The sequence below is a fragment of the Diadema antillarum genome, unplaced genomic scaffold, assembly GCF_040938485.1.
Source record: "Diadema antillarum isolate AM-2024a unplaced genomic scaffold, OU_Dant_1.0 seq00000389_RagTag, whole genome shotgun sequence".
NCBI lineage: Eukaryota > Metazoa > Echinodermata > Echinoidea > Diadematoida > Diadematidae > Diadema > Diadema antillarum.
Window position 1 is genome coordinate 633,964 of NW_027271386.1, and position 27,380 is coordinate 661,343.

The 27,380-nt window shown below is 38.8% G+C and overlaps 1 protein-coding gene across 1 annotated transcript in view; it reads right to left on the reverse strand.

Annotated features, from left to right (window-relative positions):
* Positions 1–26,565, reverse strand: part of LOC139731965 (glutathione hydrolase 1 proenzyme-like) — a 58,978-nt gene extending 32,413 nt beyond the window's left edge. The window contains exon 1 of the mRNA XM_071642837.1: positions 26,328–26,565. Within this exon, the coding sequence (XP_071498938.1) occupies positions 26,328–26,478 (151 nt within the window). The 5' untranslated portion in view covers positions 26,479–26,565. The remainder of the gene's footprint in view (positions 1–26,327) is intronic.
* Between the last annotated feature and the right edge of the window lie 815 nt (positions 26,566–27,380).

Here is a 27,380-nt window from a genome sequence, read left to right on the forward strand (position 1 = left end):
GACCAGATATTTCATTGCACGCTCTCATTGATTTGCTGGTATAATGCGTCCCAAGAAAAAAATGGTATAAATATGTTTTTGAGTTTTGTTTTGATGCTTTATCTACTCTTACAATATTTGTATGTTATATTTTGTTAACATTTATGTTATTCAAACAATAAAACAGGTGAATTGGTTAATCAATCAATCAAAAGATAAGGTGTTGATATCTTGAATGTGATTGTTGCATCAATTAATCTTCGAAAGATTTTCAGAATGACAGCACAAAGAAGACTTCCTGCACAACTACTAGCACACACTGGGATGTGCATGGAGTAGTCGTTTTTCGGGCGCCTTAGTCCCAGTGCACCCACCAATAGGCATAACTCAGATATTTAGGATCTAACATTATAGTCCATATGGGCAAATATAAAAATGCTTCAAATCTAGGCCAGACTTTAATAGGCCCTATTCAAAATTTACAGCCACACATCAGAAAAGGTAACAAATCAAAACTGAATCAATGAACAGATATAATGCTAATACACGCCATCACCTTTTCCCTGCAATGCAATAAGCCAGTTCAGAGTTAGCTCATGGGCACCTTGGTATGAATGACCTTTCTTTTATCTCAGTCGGTTAGGGGCACTTCATTCGTTTTCAGAGCGACATAATGCATAAGTTTGCGCGACGTAACAAAATATGGAATTCATCTGTTATGTTGAAGCTGAGGATGAACTTGCATAGACCAGACGACCAGAATGATCTGTCAATTAGCACTTGGGAAAGCATCCATTTCATTATTTTGCACTGAATGTATTAACAATCACTTTCTTTTGATATCATCAAATACCACTTTTACTGTCAGGTGGATGTGCTGGCAAGCAGCATTTATAAGGATTACATGAATGATTATTTATACATCACAGATGCTTATCCCAGTGAATTTAACAACCAACATGCCTGTTGGTACGAATGACCCTTTTTCTACTCATGCGCAAAGTGGAACTCCGAACTGGCTCACATACGGCATCATGACTCGAAACTGTCATCGAACAGGGCAAGACCAACAGCGGTATGTAACGACGGTGATGTGACAGAGGTGGAGGTGACTGCAATGAACGTCAAGGAAACATTTTGCATGCACGCATGTTGCATGTTGATCGTCCATGTGCTGCGAGATACCCTATTAAGAAGCAGTATCGCGGAGACAGAACTCGCCCCTGGGACTTGCGCACACGAAAAACGATTACTACATGCGCATCCCAATGTGTGCTAGTAGTCGCGCGGAAAGGAGTCATCTCAGCGTTTTCATTCCGAAATTCTTTCCAAGATTCAATGATGCAATGATTGGATTCATGAAATCAACACTTTATCCATTTTTGGATTGATCAATCAATTCACCAGTTTTATGCATGGCTTGAATAACAAATCCATGCTCCAAATAAGAAGACCATTTTCTCTCTTTATTTTCTCCGCTGAAAGATACAGGCTACTATTACACATTTTCTGAAAAATTGCTGAAAAATTTCTGCCAGCAAGCCACGCCGCGCCACACCTGTGACCCGACTGTTTAGCAAAAGCCTAGGTAAAGCACATACACTGTATAGGTTTAATGGGTTCCAATGACTCACCTCATGTATAGAGCAGTTTTTCTTGTATCCGACCACGCTATTAAGGCACTACCCGTAATATGGGCATATCCCACAAAGTCAGTCGATTATATATCGTAGTAGACAGTGAGTCCTATTTTGAAATTATTTTCCTCATTCAATACATCCCACATCAGAATTCATTGTGACGTGAGGGAGAGATGTTAAAAAACAAAACAGACAAAAAACAAATAAACAAATAGAGTTTTCTCCACTCAGTGCTATTTTTAGAAATATGTCTCGAAAAACAACTCTGATGCATTTAATCCTAGAAATCTATTTTCAGCCCTTGAGAGCCACTGGTGCAAAGCATGATCCAAAATATGAACATTGAAGATTATTATACCCCATTCAAAAGCTTTCAATAGAATGGGAGCACACGCCTTCCCTATCCTAGCAAAAATGGCCTTTAAACACTTCCCTGAAAGCACAAACATGGAAGGATCACTCTAAATGCACCACCAGTTATTCTTCTTGCTGTACAGTCATCACTCCTTAACTGGGACCACTTGGGAATAAAATGCCCCTGGGGGGTTAGAAATTGAGTCATTGGTACAATGTCCTCCACTAAAAGCGGAAGCTCACTGGTCTAGTGGATAAGATGCCTGTCCGGTGATCAGGACATTATGTACAATGTAGGTTTGCTTCATGCCCGAATATAATATGCCAATGATTTTTACCATATTAAACCACTATGAAACACAGATTAATTTGGTGCTGATTTACGTCGACTTTAAGGGAAGTTTATCAATCAGTTGCCATAAAAACAACTTGATACAAGAATCTTTAATTTCAAGTACATTGATTTGTACAAATGGGGTATAGGATTCACTTGCTTTATACAAATGGGGTACATGAGTCATTTGGTCAATGATACAGACTTAGTATGAATGTGGTATGGGACTTTATTTGCCAGACCATGAATGAGGTATACAGCTGCAGGACTTCATTCGATCAGTACAATGTGGTTCGGAAATTATTTGCCAAGTATGAATAGGCTACGCGCGTACACATAGGGCTTTTAATACTTGCTCAATATCAACAGGTGTAGAACTTTATTTGCTACAGTGTAAGTGAAAATGTGACTTAAGACTCTACTTAGACCCCGTTTACAGTGAGCGAAAAAGCCGCGGCCGAGCCTGGCCTTCATTTCAGTGTAAACGCGCAAATGGCCAAATGCGGGGCCAAAATTGGCCGCGCATTTGGCTATGCTCTTGAGGTAGTCTCGGCCACGGCCGAGCCTGGCCTTTTCTCAGTGTAAACGCAAACTGGGCCAAATGCGGTACCAAATTTAGTCTGGCTTCCAGACCCTCTACCCATAGTATTTCACTGTTCAGGATAATAACGCCCTCAATGTCAAAAACTAGTATAGTTTAAGGTGGTTTTGTCCTGCAAAGGCCTTTGCCGAACGGCGAGTTTGTCGCCGCGGAGTCCAGTTGACAAAGGGTCTGGAAACCAGACTTTACCAAATTGCGTTTGTTTACAAGCAGAGCGCCACTATGACAAAATATTGAAAGGTTTGAATTAAAAGCCCGGGCCAAGCCCGGCACTGTAAACGGACAAAATTGCGGGGCTCGGCCCCGCAATTGAGGCTGGGCTCGGCCCAGCCCCGCACTGTGAACGGGGTCTAACTCAGCAAAATGGGTTAGGGGACTTTTACACCGCTTTACTTTGAGGCAGGCTACAAGAGCAATCTTTTGGTTCAAATTGAGATTACGTACCATAAGATATTCTGCTGATGTACAGTGCATACTGCACGTCCTTACTCCTTTTTTTTCCCACTGATTTATAAATTTTATCACAAACTATTAGAAACAGGGCAAGTGCAAAATGTGTCTTGCCCATTCGCGTGGAAGAAATTAATGTTTTTCTAATTCCCTGAAGTTCATTGACCTCACCTATGACCTTTGACCTTGTGGTGACCTTCAAATCCACCAGGGACATTTACCAGCAAAGTCTGGTCACAAACGGACATACGTGTAGGGATCGAAAGTTATGAGCCATAATCGAAACGCGCCGTAAAAACGATAACATTGGGCCCTAAAAGTTTGTTGACCCCTGTCTGTGACCTTTGACCCTGTGATGAACTTCAAATCCCCAAGGGGTATCTACCATCCAAGTTTGGTCACAAACGGACATAGGGATCAAAAGCTATGAGCCTTAATCTAAACACACCATAAGAAACTTAAAGGGGATGGCTAGTAACTGACCAGTGGGAATCAGTGGGAATGCTGGGGGATGATTGTTCCAATCCTTGTGGTATTCATTTAGAGAGTACATTACATTATTTTTTGTTGTGTGAGAATTATTTGTTTCAGAATGCCTGTACAGTGATGGGGCAATCGTTAACGGCGCCGTTAACGATCGTCCCGTCACTGTACAGGCATGCTATTACTCCTGGAAACATTAAAGGCACATGGTCCCGGTTGTTTAGTCAAATGCGTACACAGGCGCATGGCGCAAGTTTCCTATAGAGACCTACGCTATCGCCTCCTCTTTAGCGCTTACGCTGTGGCCCACTTCCCCGAGTCCAAAGCAGTCCGATTCACTGTAGTCAGTGGTCCGATCACAGTTCGGCTCATGATTCGGCTGAGGGGGATGACAGCTTTAGCAAACTTCTTTTGTGATGTCATACTAAGAAGCATATGCACGCACCCTGGCATTACTACAGACTGCGTGATGCGCAGAGAAGACAACGAAGGCAACGTTACTTAGCAACACCTTTGCGCTTTACTCTTGATGACAGCTCAACTTCGGCAATCTTCGTATCAATGCTAACGGTGATTGGCAGTATCAACAGCGCCCTCTACATTGATGGGACTATGCACCTTTAAACTGCACATTACTTGAATATGAGACCATTCTGAGGCATGTAATTTTCACACAAAAAAAGTTATATGATATACTCTTAAATGAATCCCAGAAGGATTGGAACAATCATCCCCCAGCATTCCCACTGATTCCCACTGATCAGTATACCAGCCATCCCCTTTAACATTAGGCGTGTCTTCATCAGCCCGAAGTTCAAACTAGCGGGACATTTTGCGGTCTTAGTAAGTAACCCGATACAGCGAATGTGCGTCTTCATCAGCTCGAACAGCCTGCTTCGGGAAATTAGTCCGAAAATTAACGCATGCGCACTTTGCAATATTACTCTGCCTAGCTCGCGGTTCGAAAGTGGATTTCCCCGCTCAAAATCTCCTATATCACCGTATGTACGATACGACAACCAGGGAGGTGAGCGGTACAGCAAATTCTCTCCAAAGGGATATTAATAACGCTACTCTTTTGTCCGGTGAGGCATCTTATATGAAGTTAACAAATTGCAATGTTTAAACAAATCAAAAATACACACAATCTGCAAGAATTTTCAGCTAAGGAAGAAGTTTACAAAAAACAGCTAGCATGCACGGCACTGAGTTTTATTAGGGAGGTGAGAGAAATCACCTCCCTGGTTTTAATGATGTCAACAACAGTGTAGGCCTATAATGTGATCCTGGTTGAATGCACCGTGCGTGGGGGTAATGTACATAATTATACACAATTACTAGCTTGTACATGCGTTTTCCATTGCCAGCTGGCTAACCAGAAGCGTGGAGGGATCGAGAAAATTTCGGGCTGATGGAGACGCACCCAAAATAGCGCACTATTTCATGAATTAGCGCTCTAGTTGACGAACTAGACCAAGATTTTGGGGGAAATTTTCCCGATCAAATAGCGCGCTATCTGCGTCTTCACTACACAGATAGCGCGCTATTTTGACATCGGACTAGTTTGGTAACCGCAAGATAGCGCACTATTTTGAAACTTCGGTCTGATGAAGACACGCCTATTGGGCCCTAAAAGTTTGTTTACCCCTGTCTGTGACCTTTGACCTTGTGGTGACCTTCAACTCCCGAAGTTTGGTCACAAACGAACATATGAATCAAAAGTTATGAGCCATAATCGAAACACACCATACAAACTTAACATTGGGCCCTAAAGTTCATTGACCCCTGCCTGTGACCTTTGACCTTGAGATGAACTTCATGTTTGGTAAAATGTGTAACTTTGTATAACAACTCTTCCCTCCAAGTTTGATTGAAGTTGAAAAACTCAGTAGAGAGTTATTCAAGTTTTTGTAGCGTTACGGATGGACGACGGAGGGACGACGGAGGGACGACGGACGCCGCAGGCGATACCTTCAATCTTCCCGCACCCAAGGTGGGCTCGACAAAAATAGTGTTATGCAATTTTTAAGCCGTTACTGTACTGATTGGATTATTGTGTTCTTGTACGAGCTCAACTAGTAGTCCATACAAGAGTAGTGGAGAAGCCCTGAACTTCCGAACAATTTCCGTTCAATGAACACATGAAAAAATCTTCGCTCACAATCATCCAAGAATCTCATAAACTTTTTACACTCTCTCATTTGTTTAGTTGTTCTTGGTCTGCCATGAACACCTACACACATAATGAGGCAGCATCTACCACTGCTCTCGGTATTTGCACTGTACCTCGCTTCTCGCCTCCAAACTTTGTCAGAATGCTCATAACGCATAGAACAAGGGTCCTCGCATGCAACACACTACCACGGTACACCTCTGAATTTTATTATCAGTTGGTGCTTGTTGATAAATCATAGACGGATTATCATTATCAATGATAAGAACTATTTGAACGAGCTTATTTTTATAACAATGTCTCTTATCATAGAGATGATAGAGTACAAGGTAACTGTGTGAACGTAGCTATTTTTGTCTTGAAAAACAGAGTACTGCCCTCATGTTTGCATCTGACCTCACACAAATCTAAATCAGGCTTTGTAGATATTAGTCATCTCAGTATGTACTGGTTAAAAGTTTTAAATCAGTTACGTGTCCAATTCCTTGCTTATTTCAAGTTTTATCATTTCAAGGGAAAGGAAAATGGCTTTGTTATAGAAAGATTACAGTTTCTTCTATCAATTGTTTTCTTTCTGTATGAAAACTGTATGTATCGCAGTATCATTTGCCTTTGCTCAATAAATTTGTATAGTGTGCACTTGTTTTGCTGTAAAACTCGTATTGTATTAAAGGTTATTGTCACCTCGTCTACAGCCACTTCGTCTATTTTCCAATTGGTCTACTGGCATATCGTCTATTACCGATTAGTCTAATACCCATTTGGTCTACATCTCGTTTTGTCCAGTACCCATATTGTCTAATAGCCACTTTGCCCACTACCCGTATTGTCTAATACCCAACTCGTCTAAGGAGCATTTCGTCTACAAATCAATTGATCTAATAGCCAAATCGTCTACACTCACAATGTCTATTTGCCATGTCATCTAATATTTATTTTGTCTACTACTAGTTAGTCTACTCCCACCTCGTCTACAAGTCATTCAGTCTACATTCACTTTGTCTAGTTATCATATCGTCCAACCCTAGTTTGTCCATACCCAATATGGTCTATACCCATCTGGTCTACTCCTAACTCGTCTACTCCCAATTGGTCTACTCCCAACTGGTCTACTCCCAACTGGTCTACTTCCAACTGGTCTACTCCCAATTTGTCTACTCCCAACTCGTCTACTCCCAATTGGTCTACTCCCAATTGGTCTACTCCCAATTGGTCTACTCCCAACTGGTCTACTCCCAATTGGTCTACTCTCTACTTGTCTACTCCCAACTCGTCTCCTCCCAATTGGTCTACTCCCAGCAACTCGTCTACTCCCAATTGGTGTACTCCCAACTGATATAGTTTTACTCTCAACAATTTACCCAAACTGATCATTTCCATCTGGTCATGCTTATAATGAATATACCACTTTGTCTAGTGTCCAGTCCGTCTCACTGTCATGAACTATTCATATTAAACCTGCCCTTGATTAGCACAAAAATCAATATTACTATTAGACTATTCTAGTTGTTAATTATTCCACACATGCTGAATATAAAGACATACTAATCAATGGTGAGACATGACTATCCAGTCTACATTCTGGCCGTAAAATAACTAAATAATGATAAACTAGCTCAGTTACAATCCTCCATCACAAACGAATTGTCAGTCATACGTAACAGAATTACATTTCGACCGACCACCCCAGTCCACCCGTACCTCCATGTAGTTTGCAGGCACAAACCCTTGTTGGTCGTAGAGGAGTCTGCGCCAAGACTACTATATGCACCACTTCGGCACTGTCCCATAGGCCCTGTGTTGTAGCTTCTCCCAACAGCCTTTGAGTCCAGAAACACCTTTTCATGTTTATTAGGCAGAGCTTCATTCTGAGAGGATTGCCATGGTAACCGTGATTGACATGTCCTATGGGGGCCTGTCTGGCTAACCCCCACTGAGATAAAGGTCAACCTGAGTAGAAAGCCAGATGGTGGTTTGAACTGTTATGTAACACCTCGGAATGTACTTTCTAGAGCAAGAAATGCTCCATTCTGTCTGCAATGAGAGACCTCCTTGCATGAGGAACCAAGGAACTATCCCAGCCATTCCCTTTCTGTTTATTCGTTTTCTTCTTTTCTCTCTTTTCAAGCTCTCACTAGATCTTTTTTTCTTTCTGTCCGTCTGTCTACTCTTCATAATTACTGAATCATGTCAAGACCAACATGATTTTTCCCTCTATTTTCACCTTTCTCTCAATAAATCTCTTTATGAAAGAAATACTACAAAAGGCCTAAATCATTCTCTGTTTTTGTACATTGAAAATTCACTCCCCATTTGCATTAATAGCTGAACAAGTTTGTAGGTTTTTGTTGTGTTTTTTTTTTATATCAGTCTACCTTACATGTATAGTTTTCTTGGCCTCTGGCCGACATACTTATCCAATGTGTCATATAACTCCTTCTTTCATATTTCTATAATATTTCATGAAGGGCTATACAAGATTGTACAAAACTACTGATATGTCTATACGAGCCTAACCTTTATCTGTTTAAGAAAAAAAAAGATAATAGCTATAATAAGCTTTTACATTGTATGTGACATTCTGATTTAATTGTGAATGCGAGTTTACATATATATAAAAACCCAAGTTAATTCACCTATTTATGCATGGTGCCTGCTTATCATGCATTTTATCAAATTCGCCTTCTTGGAAGTTTGAGATAAATCTACTAAGGCTTATTCATCTACAGTAATATATTACTATACTTAATGATTTGGTGACTTTTCCCTTCAGGCCTACGTAATGTCTTGTCGTGCTATTGCTAATGCGTTGTACATGTACCAAAGCAAAATCTCAACGAAATAGTTTGCCAATAGGCCCATAGGAGCTGAGATATAAGATTAGCTATAACCTGGATCAATCCATTCAAGTAAAAATCTGACACCAATGTCAAATTTATAATTGTCATGTCATTCAAACTGTTTTAGCTGAATTAGTCAATAAATATAGGCGTTCATGTATCTTACGAATAATGTGGATAATATTATAGAGCCTAATAACAAAGTTATGAATTTTTGAAGTTATAACTTGCTCTTTATCTAACTTTCCTCAAACGGTCACTGATGTGTTTATTGTTCTAATAATGTTGCTGAATTCTCTCAATCCACATGTATTTCAATGTGAACTTGACTTTAACGATATCATCAAAATATTTTTTGCGATTGTTTGATATTTCAATTAAACAGTTTTATGTTGTCATAAAGCCATGACCCTGATAACTGTAGTATTATATATGTTGTAATGCTTTTGGCTAATTTGGGGAGTAACAGAAAAGAGATTAGATATGTTTTGATGATATCGTAAAAGTAAGTACTGCGCAAGTTCACGTTGAAATCATGTGGATTGAGAGAATTCAGCAACATTATTAGAACATATCAGTGACAGTTTGAGCAAAATTAGAAAAAGAAAAAGTTATGAATTTTTGAAGTTTCTATAGCCAGGTCAAAATATCAAGGTCCCACACATAATGTGGGCTACATTGCCAAGGAATATACGCCCATTTTTTTTTTTTTTTAACAGAGAATATTACAGTTTAAAGAACAATAGCCTACCTACATTTCTTTCAAAAACAACAACAGAAGTTCATTGAAATGTAAACAAACAAGCAAAAATGTGTTGCTCAGAAAATAATAAGAATGTACCACAGAGGACTGGCAGCAACAATACATGCAATACAGACTAGAACTATCACTAAATGTGATTAATACCCCATGGACCTCAAACTGAGGGAGTTAGGTCAATACACAATGCTTCAGTATGCTTTTTATCAGAAATAAAAAAGTTGCTACCATGGCAATGCGTCATTTAACATTGACAAAGATGTGTTTTTCAATATGCACATCTAAAATCTATAATGGTTTACCAAAATGTGCTAAATCTAAAGCTATAACAACATTCTCAAAACTGAGGAAAATAGCGTAAGCAATGTTTTTGTTTGATTGATTTTTATTCAAAAAGTTAATTATTTCTGTGGCAAATACTGTCTGTCCCTGACGAAAGAAGTGAATATTTTTTAATGAAAAATGCCGTTACAATGGCAACACGGATTTTCCATACTCCAAAGATTGAATTTAAGTATCAACATGCTATATAGTGGTCACATGTACCGAATATCAAATCAAATGTTCAAAGACTGAGGGAGTAAGCTCTAATATATATATATATATATATATATATATATATATATATATATATATATGTGTGTGTGTGTGTGTGTTGATAAGGTAGTCCACGTGTTGGCAAGATAAAAAGAAAAGTAACAAAGCTGCAACAAAGTTCATGCTGTATTCACCAACGGTTTATTTCTTCAACAGTATCAACACTTGAGAAAGGGCGGCGAGACGCTCGAAAATTTGTGTGAAGAAATAAACCGTTGGTGAATACAGCATGAACTTTGTTGCAGCTTTGTTACTTTTCTTTATATATATATATATATATATATATATATATAATTATATATAATTATAATATAGAAAAAGGATGTTGCCATGGGATCCCATTGTTTGATATTGACGAAAGAAATACTTTGAGCAATTGAATTTGTATTGGTATTATGTGTCAAATCTCAAGTCAAATCCTACAAACTGCTGGGTTTAGCTATTAAAAATCAACTAACAATTTGTATGATGTTTAATTTTTTAAAAAATGCTGTTATCACGTCAATACATTGACCAGCAATGACAAGAGATGAAGTTTGCATGTCTTCACTTTACAGTAGCGGCCACATATATGCGACATTTCAATTCTAATGCTCAATAAGTGAGGGAGTTAGATCAATCCACATAATTCTGTAATTGTAAGATAATACTCATGTCATGGCAACAGACAGACTGAAAACCACACACACACACACACGCACACACACACACACACACACACACACAACTGTCTTGCTAAAATGAAATAGTAGGCCCTATTAAAGGACAAGTTCACCTTCATAAACATAAGGATTGAGAGAATGTAGCAATATTAGTAGAACACATCATTGAAAGTTTGAGGAAAATCAGACAATCCGTTCAAAAGTTATGTGTTGTTGAAGTTTTTTTGCAGTACCCGCTGGATGAGAAGACTACTGCAGTGTATGAATATTAGATGTCACATGCGTACAACAATATAAGGAAAATATAAAGAGAATTTCACAAAATTCCATCTTTTGAAAAAAGTACACATTCCCCTACCTCGTTACCGATAAATGTTATGGGTAATATTATTCCCCCTGCCTTTAGAAAGAGGCAAGTCAATTGCTCTTTTATTATGCGAAAAAAGTGAAAATATGTTGAATTTTCTTTTATATTTTCTTTATACTGTTGTACGCATATGACTCACAAGCTGTAGTAGTCTCCTCATCCAGCGGTTCCAACACAAAAATTTAAAAAATTCATAACTTTTGCATCGATTGTCCAATTTTCCTCAAACTTTCACTGATGTGTTCTACTAATATTGTTGCATTTTCTCAATCCTTATGTTTATGAAGGTGAACTTGTCCTTTAACATGCAAGAGTGATCATTATAGTCTCTCAACTTGCAAATCAATTGTTCAAAAAGTGAGCAGTTTGTTCCACAAAATTTTGTATGTTTTTTTTAATGAAAATGCTGCTACCATGGCAAACACTGTTGACAATGACAAAAGCTAAAATTCTACAATGGCGGCCTCAATGTCATGTGCCAAATTTCAAGTCTAATGCTCAAAAATCGAGGGAGATACAAAGTGTAGGTCAGTTCATGTGATTTTGTATTTATCCATAAAAATATTGTTTAATGGAAAGAGGCATATTGAAAATTCTATATGTATCATATCTAAGTGTTGTCAAAAGTCGATTAGACATCACGGTCCGGATACATGGAACACTCTTCCTGAAGAGTTGAAACAGTGTGCCTCCTTGTTTTCATTCAAAGCAAACTTAAAGAAGCATATTTTATCACAGTATACTTCAAATACGAATTAAGCCCGAATAATTTATGTGGCTTATGTTGGTCTCCCGATAGTAGCAACATCGTAAGTCATTCCCTCTTCCAGCAAACCAATTTTATCATTCCAAATCCCAGCCTATCTGCCCCTGTGCACTCTCAAGCACTCGCACGCACATTCACCACCTTCACACATCAGAGTTTATTTTCCCCTGCTATCCTCGCAGCAGAATTTGTATTGTTTACCAATTTACCTACCTACCTTTTCCTCGGGCCGGCCATCTTTTCAAGCAATGCTTACAATGGCGGCCCTCTCCATTATCATTTCCTAAATATAATATTGTTATTGTAATCCCAGCTGCATAGACATGCATACTGTAATATCATTAATTTCCTTTTATATCATTGTTTATGCAAGTCAAACGACTCTGTTTCAAATATACTTTGTATATTTCCCATGTTCACGATTATTCAGTTTATGTATATTGATTTGCAGAAAATAAAGTATCTATCAAACAAACAAAACAAATAACATTAGGCCAACTATAGAGTGGTCATAATTCCCAAATTGCAACTCAAATCCAAAAATACAACTGAGCAAAAAGTTTGATCCACAAAATTGTAAATGATTCAAAAAAATATGAATGATGTTGTAAATCATGGCAAAACATTGGACGACATTGACAAATATTACGTTGTTGCCAACATACTGCAGGTTCATTTCCAAAAAGCACTTAATTAGATTATTACAGCTATGACACAGTAGATTCAACTCATTTTGAGTGAACACATAACAACTAAGTATTAGCTCTTTCAGTGTTTTGCAATTAATAAAGATGGAAAAAAATTGATGGCAACCAGCAAATGATTTTAACTAGTATAGAATAGAGAATTGCAATCAATTGCAAGTTATGATCAACTGCAGCATCCAGGAGATTTTACATTGATATCTATCAGTATCACAAGTTTTAAAAGATGTATGGATACATACATTCACTCTGGAAATGTATTGTTTTATCAGACCAATGAATAGGGAGGAATTTACAGTGAATTTGAAACACTGTCGGAACTTACTAGGAGAGAGATCAAACTAGGGAGAGAAGTTATACAGAAGACCATCTCTGACTCCACTTATTAAAAATTCCTCCTGGAAGTAGAAAACCTCTTAGAAGTAAAATGTTTTTCTGGGTCTGGTTCCTGCATAGGCACAAGAACTGTTCTTTGCTTTTCAGCATTGATTTTCTCAAAATTAAGGTTTCATTCAGAACCTACACATAATGAAATTCAAGGGTATCAATTTTAGATTGTCATATACACTAGGTTGGTATGCACTTACAATGAACCTAGGTTTGTGTTAGGGCCCATGAGTACACAGTATACCAGCGAGAAAAAGAAAACAAGTAGGTGTTAAAGGATGGTAATTTTGGTTGAGATGATGATTCAGCTTTTGACATTTTGCAAGATAGAAACTACTCGAGATATTATTATCAAACAGAAGTTAAAATTTTATTTGATGAAAGTCGGATTTGGAAATATCCAAAAACAAAGTAAAGCAAGGTGGTCCATATAAAAGAAATTTCCCACATTTCATTAGGACCACTCTGTTTTGGGATATCTCGACCATCTCAAATTTGATTTTCGTCTCTTAGAATAATATGTATGCTCTTTTGATAAGGAGAATCTCATGAATTGTTGCAAAAAGTTATAACATGCCTTGAAATCTTGTTCAGAATAGGGCAAGTCCAAGATAACACGCGCGTTACGTATGGGACATTCAGAGACTTTTATGACCTGAAAAATAGTGTTAATGGCTTTTGATCATATTGAACTTTATCATGGTGATTGATATCTAGGAGAAGTATAATCATGCAAAAAATGGAGAAAAATGACCTTCACAATTATATTCTAGAAGAGAAAATATGTGCCGTTACGTATGGGACCAGAAAAATTTTGTTTTTTTGAACATTTTTTTCAACCTCAAAACTCTCTGAGAGTATTTCATTCTTCAACTTGTAACTCACTGTGATGAAAGTCACAACACTCAAGATTATCACAGGTAAGTTTCGTGTCATTAGGTAAAAAGCTCTAATTACAGGTTCTAATTAAAGACAGACATGACGTGTTACGTATGGGACAGTTACGTATGGGACAGTTTGTCCCCCATTCATTTAGTGTGTGAAGAACCATGTTTATGGGTATTTTGCATAATTATTGAAGTAAAATCAGTTGAAACTACTCAAATACTGATCCAGATTGTCAAGGAAACAATATTCCCCAAATATTCACCATCCTAATCATATTCAATCATATTTTTATATTTTTATGACCAACCTGAGTATGCATGCCCTTTGTCCCCCATTCGTTTAGTGTGTGGAGAGACATGTTTATGGGTATTTCGCAAAATAATTGTGCACAATACCCATAAACAAATTTTTGCATATTTTCTATTGAAATGGAATCAGTTAAAACTACTCAAATACTGATCCAGATAGACAAGGGAACAATATTCCCCAAATATTTACCATCATAATCATATCTAATCATATTCTATACTTTTAAGACCAACCTGAGTATGTATGCCATATTTTTATCAGGATAGTTACTACTGAAAAATTGAATAGTTTAAAGTGTTTACTTCCATTGATGAAGGGCAGTTTGCCATTTTGTTTCAATAAAAAACAACTTGACACAAGAAATATTAATTTTTATAAATAAGCAATACCTGCTGCGTGGAACCCCAGTGATCGAGTAGATATATGATGTCTGTCTAGCAGTCAGGTCATTGATACGAGTCACACCTTGGTATGTATACCCATGAATTTTGTCATGGCTATTATTGAAACCTGAATAAGGACAATTTGTGTATCACTTGCAATTTAAAAAAAAAAATCATTTTACTTTATATTTTTTTCTAATATTTATATCACAACCATTTCAAATTGGAACTCAATCACTAAACTTTGAATTCCTCTAGTCTTAGGATTGTATGCTCTTTAGTAATTCATATAATTGGTTTCCAATCATCTCATTAAATGTTGAAAACTGAATCCCCATTTCTACAAAAAACTATACCATCCCTTTGATGCTGATTTTTCATTGTGTATTTTGCCATTTTCCCCTCCCCCTTTCTGAAAATTGTTCAGTCAAATACATGTATTGTCTAAAGTGTCTATAACTCAAAAAGTAGCTACAATGTTGGGATGCTTTCTGCAGGATGATTGACCATTTGTGTACTGAGAGACCTTCCCAGCTAGCTACATGCATTCACATGCATTATGTATGAGGATGTCCCATACGTAACGCATTTGTCCCATACGTAATATTATTTCAATGCCTGATAAAAAATATTCCTTTTACTGTTTTTTCTTTTTTCTATGGTATTTAATTTCTCTAAACAATAAATTAGAACTTTCCAAAAGGGCATTAATATAACCTTAGCAATTTCAGAATAAACCTAAAAAAATGACCTCAATTTGTTACGTATGGGACATCTCATGATAGGACACGAGCTAATTTGCATAATCATTTGCATAATCCCTAAATTTTCATACCAAGTTAAACTATTTGATGAACTTCTTATGTCCACATATTAATCAAATATCATTTGCTTTCCTTTGAATTAATATGAATTTTTATAAATGTCCCATACGTAACGCTGTGTTTCACATTTATGCAAATGAAGCCCTTGAAATTTGCATAAATTTACGTAATATAATTTTTTTGTCCATGGAAATCAAAACTTCAACTCATAAGCTTCAAAATGATACCAAACATGTCAATATTGAGCAAAGATGAAATTTTGCCTTCTGAGGGGACCTTATCTTGGACTTGCCCAATAGTAAATAATGCCCCCAAAATATCTCATTACATTTTAGTCATTTCATGGTTTACACGTGAATGAATCCACATATATCTGCATAATATGTTACTCCATGGTTTACATACGAGCCACATTAAGGGGGAAAGATGACAATACGGACTACTGTGCAGAGTAGGAAGAAAAGGTCACCTGATACACCCCTTGGAATTTGGTGCACTGGTATAAGGGTTGTCTGACCAGGGAGGTCACCTCCCTGGTCTGACCAGTGTTGTTTTTATTTCACCCATGGACTGGTGATATCTGCCTAATCTGCCTTTCTAATTATCCAGTTACAGTGTACTGGGTGCTGCCAGACAAGTCCCAAGAGATGGTGATGGACATTGAAAAGCAACCAATCACATGGGTGGAGTTTGATTTTCACCGTGAGAAACTGATTTTAGAAATCTGTACAAACCCTTGTTGGGAGAGGCTGCAGTGTAGTGGTATGTGTATAATTAGTCTTGGCACATGCAGACTCCTATTACGACCAACAAGGGTTTGTGCCTGCAAACTAACCTCCATGCGCGTGCATGCATGCATGCAGCGATCTTGGCGGGATGCGATTTTTTTTTTTGAAATTGCCAATTGTGTCACTTGAGCAAAGACTATCAGTGTGCTGGCTGGTTTTTGTACGCATGCGCGTGGACTTCGTTAGGTTCCTCGCGAAACGTGTATTGAGTACATTGCAGGCTAGTAAATTATTCATCTCAGTAGTAGCTATATATTGTACATGAATCATATTTTTGTGCATATGTTTCAACCTTTTTTGTGCATTTAACCGTTTACATACATCAGTACGTGGCAGACAGAATAAAGAATACTGATAATGTACTTCTAAAGTGTTCATTTTCATTTTTACCATACTTATGATTGTGTATCAAAGTTGAATGGATGGAGTGTTGGAGTTTGGACATATAAATGCTGCATGATTGCTTCTGATATAAATTACACATCCACCACAAAAATAACACAGCAAGTTTTTCACACTGTGACATTATCTTTTTTTCCTAAAAAAGTGTCATAATTAGAACATAAAAATTTAAAATTCAAATGGGGCACCAAGAGTGTTCAACCTATTTCACTGGGAAAAAAGAAACTGGATGAAGTAGACTTAAATAACAACAAAAAAAATATAACTAGTAGTAGACCAGTTGGGAGTAGACTAGTTGGGTGTAGACGAGTTGGGTGTAGACTAGTTGGGAGTAGACGAGTTGGGAGTAGACCAATTGGGAGTAGACGAGTTGGGAGTAGACCAATTGGGAGTAGACAAGTTGGGAGTAGACCAATTGGGAGTAGACGAGTTGGGTGTAGACGAGTTGGGAGTAGACCAATTGGGAGTAGACGAGTTGGGAGTAGACTGACTGGTTATTAGACTAATTGACTATTAGACAAGGTGGTTGTAGACTAATTGGCTATTAGACAAAATGAACTGTAGACTATTTTATTCATAGACCTAATGATTAATAGACGAAATGGTCAATAGACATAATGGGTGTTAGACGAAATGTGACTTAGACAAATTGGACTATAGATAAAATGGCTAGTAGACGAAATGACAATTAGACTAATTGGCATATAGACAAAATGGTTGGTAGACGAGTTGGTAGTAGACGAAGTGGGTTTAGACGAGATGGCATTAGACTAGGTGGACAGTGGACAGGGTGGGTGTAGACGAGGTGCCAATTTACCGTATTAAAGATGTACATAGCGATCAAGGTTGAGCTCAGTAGATATTTGATTTCGCTGAACCCATTCAGGTGCATCTTTTTTTGTATAACAAGAGTCTGTGAGTCCATAAGAGCACGCTCTACTGTAAAACACGATATATTCGCGGCATGAAAATTTCGCAATTTGGAGGTGACAGCCTTTCTCACAGCATGAAATTTTCGCAACTTGCCACTGGCATCCAATGCATATTGTGTAGGCAAGAACCATCGCGTGCTTTTAAATTTCGCAAATGTTGCCGTTCGCGAAATTTGCGAAATTAAAATGCACGCAAAAATTCTTCATTCTTGTTTCATTGCATGTGTAAAGACCATATGCACTATTTGTTTTACAACACATTGAATGTCAACAGATATGATCCACAGAGATTCTTGAGTTTAGCAGAGATGGCAACCTATTTCCATGAAATATGAATGAATAGCTGCACAGTCATAGTCATCGTGTATGTTACACCATGTACAGCTGTACGTATGTGAAACCGATTGGTTTTTTACAAAAATGAGCGACAAATGTACGCGCTTGAAAGCGTAGTTGTTGAGTGCGCATGGCATATGTTTGTTTATTGTGACATTAAAACCGTGCAATGGAACAAAAACTGTGAGTCAACCGTGAGTTTTACAGTGTATGGGAGTCAATGGAAATCGGTGGCGTCAGCCATGCGCTATCCATTTTTGCTCACACAAAATTGCACGGCTGATAGCCACAGCGTGCCATGGAACTTTTCACTATAAAATGTCATGCTATGGGCAATAGACATATCGGAGAGCTACAGTGTACATTCTCTTAGGTGTTGTATAATGCTGGTCAGTGAATATCTTCATCGGAGCGTACGCTCATCAGTAACGGTACTATAGTCAAGATTCTTCAGCTGTGTGTGTGTGTACATTGTACAGCTGTACCATTTGTACTAATCAGTGATACAGCCATAAACAATTTGCTACAGGAATTCTCAAAATGTATATGAACCAGATCAGCCTGCCAACTCCACGAATCCCTGCGCTACTAGATCTGTAATCATCACAGATTGAATCAACATTTAATCTCTAATGACAATGGAGATCAAGCACTGATTGTGCCAGGTGGAAGGATTACACATCTGGAGATAATTGTGCCAGATCCTATACTAGATGTGCTATTGTCAGCACACATGGAAACAATAAACTTTTGAACATGTTGGATATTAAAATCTGGCATGTCTTTCTTTTCTATTTCAGGGTCAACATCTGCACACAATTCCTGGCGTACTTCCTGCAACATGGCCCCATGCTCATTCTGAAATTCACTTTCAAACAGCTCCAAAATTGTCAGCAGGAGGATATACTGAAATTACAAAGAAAAGCACTCGTAGAGCGCACACCTCCGCCAAGCCACAAACTTATTTCCACTCATACACGCATGCAATTTCCCAATATCAATACAAGCCTTTTGTATGTACACCTGTACGTCATTGATCAGCTTCCAGCTGCGCGGCGCCTCACCCGAGCTGGGTACCCTCTTTATCTGAGTATGTATGTAAACCTCTAGTACATGCAGCTTGAACTCCCAAGTTCAATGACCTTGTATGCAGAAGAAAGATAAAAAAATCCTTCAAAAATCCATAAGAATTCCTGGATCATTTCCCAAATTTAATCTTCTGTTCCTTGTGTCACTATCGACTTTTCCTGCAAGCAGTAAGTTTCATCTAAATCCATTCAAAAGTTTTTTGAGTTATTTGAGACAGACGAACCAACGCCGATGATCACTTTTGAATCTCCTCCTTCCTTGTCGGAGGTACATTGAGGCTAATGTTATGTGTGTACAGCCTATTATAGTTTGTGAAGCCATCATCAATAGAATGAAAATCATACTGTACTTGTAAGTATCTAAAATATTTGCACAGGTACCATCCGTATAAAAGTGTTTACCCCATTACAATACTCAAAGTGGGGCCCAGGAATGCTCCTCAGGTGCTTTGACTTAATGGCGCATAGTCCTGGTAGTGTAGAGGGCGCTGTTGATGATACTGCTGATCACCGTCAGCATTGATACAAAGATTACCAAAGTTGAGCTGTCATCAAGAGTAAAGTGCGTAGGTGTTGCTAAGTAACGTTGCCTTCGTTGTCTTCTTTGCGCATCACGCAGTCTGTAGTAATGCCAGGGTGAGTGCATATATGTGCTTCTTATTATGACCTCACAAAAGAAGTTTGCGAAAGCTGTCATCCCCCTCAGCCGAATCATTAGCCGAACTGTGATCGGACCACTGACTACAGTGAATCGGACTTCTTTGGACTTGGGGAAGTGGGCCACAGTGTAGCGCTAAAGAGGAGTCGATAGCGTAGGTCTCTATAGGAAACTCGCACCGTGCACCCGTGTACGCATTTTGACTAAAACACCGGGACCGTGAACCTTTAATATGCCCCTCGGACGTGTCTGTTCATACAGAGAATCATGCTGAGACCACATGCAGAGTGGCTGAGAGGGGCATAACAGTCATGGTGATCAAGTTTTAATGCGTTGCGCTTTAATGCGTTCTAATGCGTTGACGAGCTGATTTTGCTATAACACGCGTTTCCTATAGACATCTGCCCAAGTATTCTCAGGACTCATCTGCAACATGTACAATATCACGAAACCTGTATGCACAGGTAGCGCCACATTCCACTTCCAGAGCCCTCTAAACATTGGTGGCCATTTAAACAGAGTTTAGGACGCTTCAGGAGCCCTCCTGAGCCTAGGCTTGAGAGGGGTATAGTGCTCCAGGTCCAAACTGTCTGTTCATACAGTGCTTAGAGGTTCTCAGGAGCACTCCTGATAAAAGATGCTCAATCCACTCACATATGAATACATTGTGTTTGTAAGACTTGGATAGTAGCATCATAGGCCTATGGCTGTACAATTTATCTAATTCAACAAGAATGTGTTAGGCAGGGCTCGACAGTAACAGAGGGCCTGTGGTATGATCGGCCACCAAAAGAAAAAGTTAGTGTCGAGTCTTGTGTTAGCAATTCAGAGTTGGTGCTGGCACAAATTGCATGTTCACAAACTATTGAAAGGATAGCAAAGTCAGACCTGTGAATTGGATAGAGTTTTAAGAAGGGCTTTGAAGGCTAAATTCATACCTATGTAAATTTCAAAGTGTATACAACGTTCAGACAGGTACCAGCTAGTTACGCCCAAAATAAGTGTTGAAGGTCTTGCTTGCATTGATGTTAGTGTATGAAACTTTTATATGGCTAGGCATTCATCAGCATCCCGTAACCCATCCAAACTTGACCTACCGGTAGTGTAAAGGTCAAGAAGTCTGGAATATAACTGTCAATGAATGGACAGTACCTAATCCCCTTATCCCTTATCTCATCATGATCTTCCTGGTGAACTGGGTCATTGTGATGACTAGAGTGGACTTCTAGGACTGTCTACACACTTTATGATTTAAGGTCATGGCATTGTTTTGTTTGGTCTGTTTGTTTTTTGGAGGGGGATCAACCTAATAATAAAAAGCTTGGTAAGTTAACCTCAAGTTTAAACTCTGCTTGGGGTCTTTTCTGAGGATCTCTACCAAGTACCAAGTTTGTCTGGGCATATCATACAATGTACCAGGGAGGTGGAAAGAGAATCTCTTTCCACCTCCCTGCATACAGTATATGTACATCATACATGGATTTAATGCAAACCACACAATGAGAAATTATATGATTTGAGTTTGAGTTTAACATACATTGTATATGTACAAGAAAGTTTGAATACATGTTCATACATCAACATTAATACATAGCACACATAACTGTCTAAGTGATTTAAAAACATATCAAATATAATTTGTATAATGCAGGGCTTGACAATAGTGGTGGTCCGGTGGTCCTGGGCCACTAAAATTTTATACGGGCCATCAAATTTCCTTGTTGGTGGCCCGATCAGGCATCTAAAATTCAAAAGGAATTTTTATGTTTCTTTTCATTACAGGCCACTATTCTCATTTCTTTGGGGGCCATCAAAATTTCATATTTGAAGATTTTAGTGGCCCAAATGGGCCCATCATAGAAAACAGTTAGTGTCGAGTCTTGTATAATGGATAAATCATTGTCTACTACAGTTTGTATTTATCAAAAAGAGCTACAATATGGCAATAATGTACACAATGAGGTTGCTAAAAGAACCGAGAGGTAGCACAGGTGCTAGTATGTGTATTTTTTCCCCTTTCAGCAGCCCTTGGAAAGCTTAAAGTTTACTTTTACAAGCCTTCCTCCACAAAAATGTACTTGAACTCATCTCAAAAAGTGAAATGAGGCCCAGTAGCAAGGGGATCCATGGAGTGGGAAGACTGGCCCCAGCTCAGATGTTCGAGATTCCCTGTGACGAATTGTGTTCAGCTTTAAAGGGATGGTACAGTATTGTAGGAGATGAGAATTGGACTTTCAACTTTAGGCGAGATACCAAGAAAACACTTATGATAGTACAGAGCATACCATTTTCAGAGGAATTCAAAGTTTATTTGATGAAAATCGGGTTTGGAATGGCTGAAACATCCAAAAAAAAAGTAAAACAAAGCGATCGTAATAAAGTGTGGGTCCCACACTTTATTGGAATCACTCTTTTTTGGATATCTCAGCCATTTCAAAACCAATTTTCATCAAATAAACATTGAATTCCTCATAGAATTACATGCTCTTTCATATTTCATAAGAGGTTTCTCATTATCTCACACACACAAAAAAAAATGTTAGAAACCTGAAATTAGGTCTCAACCAAAACTGTACGATCCCTCTAAATCACTGATCTCTGTGTAAGTATACACACAGCCAAAGAATCTTGAATGGAGTTGACCGTTACTGATGTTGTCACTGACAGACACGATACACAAATGTGCAGATGGGTGCTATTCATGGTTTATGAGTGTACATCAACCAGCAGCAAATGATGATCAGTTCAATCGGACCACTCGTTGATTCCCACATTACTGGGTCTAATGTCCTTAAGATTGACAGCAGAAATTTGATAGCGAAGGCAAATGTGAGCCATAATGTCATCATCTCATGTGTGAAAACATGACAAACTTTTGAGGGAGAAAGATTTGCGGTTACACCATACACATGGTGTAACCGCAAATCTTTCTCCCTCATTTACTTTACCATGCAAACCTTCAAACATCACATGACAAACTTTCATCGTTCCTTCTTTTTTTTTTTTTCATTTCCAGTACAAATTTTGGTTACATTTATCAACTTTCCCGTGTTTCAGACTGCAATTCTCAAGTTGCTGCTTTTATCAACTCTGTCATGAGTCGTTTGGGAGGCCTTGTCACTCTGGACATTGTGCATTTTGACCTGAGAAGCAGAGATGTGGTTTGCGTAGTCAGATCGAGCTAATATATGCGCTTCAAAGTGACTAAGAGCGGTTACACACGGTCAAAAATTCGTCATTTGAATGATGATTCCAGTGAAAAATAATTCTAATGACGAATTTTTAGCACGTGTGGAAGCAAATTAGAATCACGAATGCTAATCACAATCACGAATTCAAATTCTAGTCCGGACGTGAATTCCAGTGAAGTTTCACTCAAATTATGGTGCGAAATTTGCATTACATGTAGATGTGTAATGCTTGACCTCAAAAACATCTTTTGAGGGGCGGAGCTTACGTGACCTATCAAGCACTTCCGTAGATAATACACGCACCGCATGCATGCACTCGATCGTACGTTGTTTTGATTGACAAGTCACCAAGGATTACGTAACGCCTTCTCTCCAGAATTCAAATTCTAATCACAGTTTTCTAGCGAGCGTGTATAAGGTCCGATAATTCTAAAGACGAATTGCAATCATCATTACAATGATGATTCAAGTTACAAATTTTCTCTCGTGTGTAACCGATCTTTGTGACTGAAAAATCAACTGCCCAAAACTCCCTGAAAGTCGGTTATTTAAACCTTTTTTTTTAAATAATTCCATGCCAGAAGTGAGTTGATAAATGCATCCTTTGATGAAATGGTCACTGACCTATCTGACGAATTTACATTTTACTTCTAAAGGTTATTAAAGTCTCCTTGCACATGGGGTGTAATTTGACTTTACAGATTGTTCATGATTTTTTAACATCTGTTGTGAAGATATTCCAATGCAACAATAAGAATCCACGGGGGGATATCTGCCACTGCCACTGCCACTGGTATGTATGTCAGTGGTAAGGTTCACATTCTATCAAAGATGCTGGTACCAGTCACAAACACGAAATAACAACTCACATATCAAAACAGTGATGCCGGTAGAAACACACATGTATGAATAATAATCAGCCACAGAGGCACATGATCAGTAGTGTAGAAAAAATTTCAGAAATGGGAACATCCTACGACGCTGTAGTATTCAACAATTTAAATGCATCATTAAATATTAACTTTTAAAACCGGGGCCCTGTTTTATGAAGAGTTATAATCAATTATACATCTTTTGATGAAACAGGGTCCTGATGTTTTGTGTAGGCACCCTAGTAACAGATCTAGATACCCTTCTAATCAAAGGCTACAAAGATTCTTCTTCCAAGGATGCTTCCTTCTTTTATTTTCTCCTTTTTAATTTTTTGATTGCTCTAAGTTGGTCATTTTCTTTTTGTGATCTTCATAAAACATATTTAATATACCGGGGGGTGTTTCATAAAGCTGTTCGTAAAGTTACGAACAACTTACGAGCAACTGGTGATCAGTTCTTGTGCTGAACTATGGAAATTCTGATAAGTATAGCACATCACAACTGATTACCAGTGGCTCGTAAGTTGTTCGTAACTTTACGAACAGCTTTATAAAACACCCCCCAGCAGTCATATTCCTCTGGCAGTTCAGTCCTTCTGCTCTATCAAGGCATCTCATCCACTCTGCATGCCTACCAGTACATCTTCTTCTGCAGCTAGATGATCAAGTCCATTTTAGATGCCGGAAGTTCTTCATTGGTTTGTCTTACAGTGCAAAAGGAATGCTGATATATGATTGATTACAAACTTGAAACATTTATGTTCCCTTAAATCGATGTCAGACACATGCAGACACATTCATTCCAACAGAAACAAATCAAAAGCAGAAAGTTTTTTTTTTCTTGTCAATGTCTCTCGTGCACTACATCTTGACAATGTCGCTGATTACGAGCTATGTACTGAAATAATGTTTCATCATTCATAAAACACCATTTAGAGAAAACACAGGATCAAATACAGGGTACTTTAATACCCAGTGAAGCGGTCCACATGTAACAGTACCTACCCACACAAGATCATCTATAATGATAGTTGAATATTTACATGGTATTTTGAAGACAAAGACAAGAAGAAGATGAAGTGGAAAGAACACTGTACCAAGATAACATTTGTCAGGTGATCTACATGTAACATGCTCAAAGCTTTCAACTTCATATTGATCCTGATCAATTTCCATCGATAAAAAGATGGGTTTTGTACAGTGTGTAAAGAGATAGCATGGCAAAGCAACCTTGTCATGGTTGAGATGATACAAACAAAAAAGACTTGAGAGTAGAACAGGAGAGAAAATAACAATAATGACAAAGACGACATTGAACAGTGCATTTATCCAAACAGACCTACAAATTGTACTAGTCTATTGTTGCTTTAAATACAGTAAGTTTGAAGTTACTTTATGAACATCTTCAGTGAAGTGAACATCAAGATGTTTAAATCTACTACACAAGTAGAGGCTTCCAAATCGTACTCTCCTCTCAAGGATCGTCTTGCCTGCGAAGATGCCGTCAAAAGATGGCTTGGTATTGGTCAAGGTCAGGAGTCCAGCTTGTAACTTTTTGCGAGATATTAAAAAACCACTCAATGAAATGTTAAAGAGCATTCAACTCTAAGAGGAATTCCAAAGTTTATTTGATGAAAATCAGTTTTGAAATCGCTGAGATATCCAAAAACAAAGCGATCCCAATAAAACTGTGGGTCCCACCTTTTATTAGGATCGCATTGTTTGGGATATCTCAGCCATTTCAAAACCAATTTTCTTCAAATAAACTTTGAATTCCTTTCAGAATTTCTGATACATGCTCTTTCATATTTCATTACAGGTTTCTCATTATCTCAACAACATCGACAAAAAAAAAAAATCATCATTAAAAAATGTTGGAAACCTACAAAGCCCCATCTGAATCAGCCCCACCTGAAGTCCCAGCTCAACTGTACTATCCTTTTCATGCCACTCCCCTGCCCCCTCTCCCTTCAAGTGTCCTCAATCGACCTCAGTCAGGGAGCCAAGGTGGACACACCTCCCCACCTGGCATGCTGCCTTGCCTGACTGACCTGACGATCAGGGAGCGAACATACCCACCACCACCACTGAGCCAGCTGGTGTGGCGCTAGCCTTGAGTACCACCAGTGCCAACAAACACACACACGGGAATGACCCCACACAGCATGAAAAAACACAGGACTGAATGGGGGGAAAGGAGGTGCAGTGAATGCCTTTCACATGCACCCTAATTGTCCCTAGCTATAAAAGTTTAGAATCTAGATTAGCCGTCATACTTGACTGGAATGACAAGGAAGCTAAAAATCACAGCTGACAGCTAGTCTAAACTATTGCACAACATCCCTTAAAAAAAAAAAAAAGAACTTAAGCTAACATTTACTAAGCCAAAGATCAATCATACAACCACTACCAGACTGGAAAGAGAACAAACACAACCACAGTTGCAAGCAAAGGCAAGAACATCACATGCACAAAAATCGGCGACTGTTAATGAAAATGGCTGGTGCGTTCTATCAATGACAACGCTAGATGAATGTATATTGTGAGCAGTAAACTCACCTGAAGTATCCCAATATTCGTCTTCTGATGAGGAAAGAGAAGCAAGGATGGAACCATCCAAAGTTAGTACTTTCTTCAGGTCATGTTGATCTTCTGGAGCGTGCGAGTGAGAACCCGGCCCGATCACTTTCATTTCCGTGGCATCCATCATAATGAACGAGGGCCAAAGTTTCTCGCAGTAAACTCGTCCCACGATGATGACACGAAATTCCTATGACAATAGACTAAACGATCCACACAAACAGGTATCCGAACACAGACACTGGCATGACTCCATAAAGTTCATGGTGTCCCTATCTGCTATGGATGAGACCGGACGATCGCCCCACCAGTAGCATAGCAAGCAAGGACTGAGGAGGTTTATGAGGGGTGTATAGAAGGGGGTAATATTCGTCGGTCGCGGTAGGTGCCGGCTGATCGAGCGCGTGTTCACGCAGGACTAGCTCCCTACATAATCGCCGACGTGATCATGCATTAGTACGGAAGTAGAACCACAAGTTGTTCCCGTCTACTGATAGTTCAAGGAGTTGTTGTAAACAATAAACTTAAGTTCTGTTAATAATACCGGCGCTATGTTACAGTTTTCCTTCAAAACCGGATATCCACTCAAACTAAATAGTTCTTTGCCCTTGCGGCAACGGAGGTAAAACCCCCGAGGCCCTACCTCTCAAAATGAATTTGACCCTTGAGGTTCGTTCGTAGTGTCGACTTCGTCATGAAAACCCTGCTCGTCCAGCCGGCTGGAACTCTAACGTTTAATACTCGGCCCACGGCCCGCCATCGATCGGCACCAGTGGTCTCATCAGCTAGCTAACTCTGGTTTTGCGACCGGTCGACCCTCCCTCCTCACCTCGCTCTCGGATCGCGAACTCCTCCCCAACCCGACCCCAATGTCAGACGAAATCGCGGAGAGCGACCCCCGCCATTCAGCGCAGCCCCGTGCGTGAACGTGAAGCATGAGGCACGCCGGTACGCCAAGCAGCAGCAGACGACCCAATCAGAAAAAAACACGGCTGCTATTCCTGCTTAGCGCTTGTGCGGAGACGTTGACCT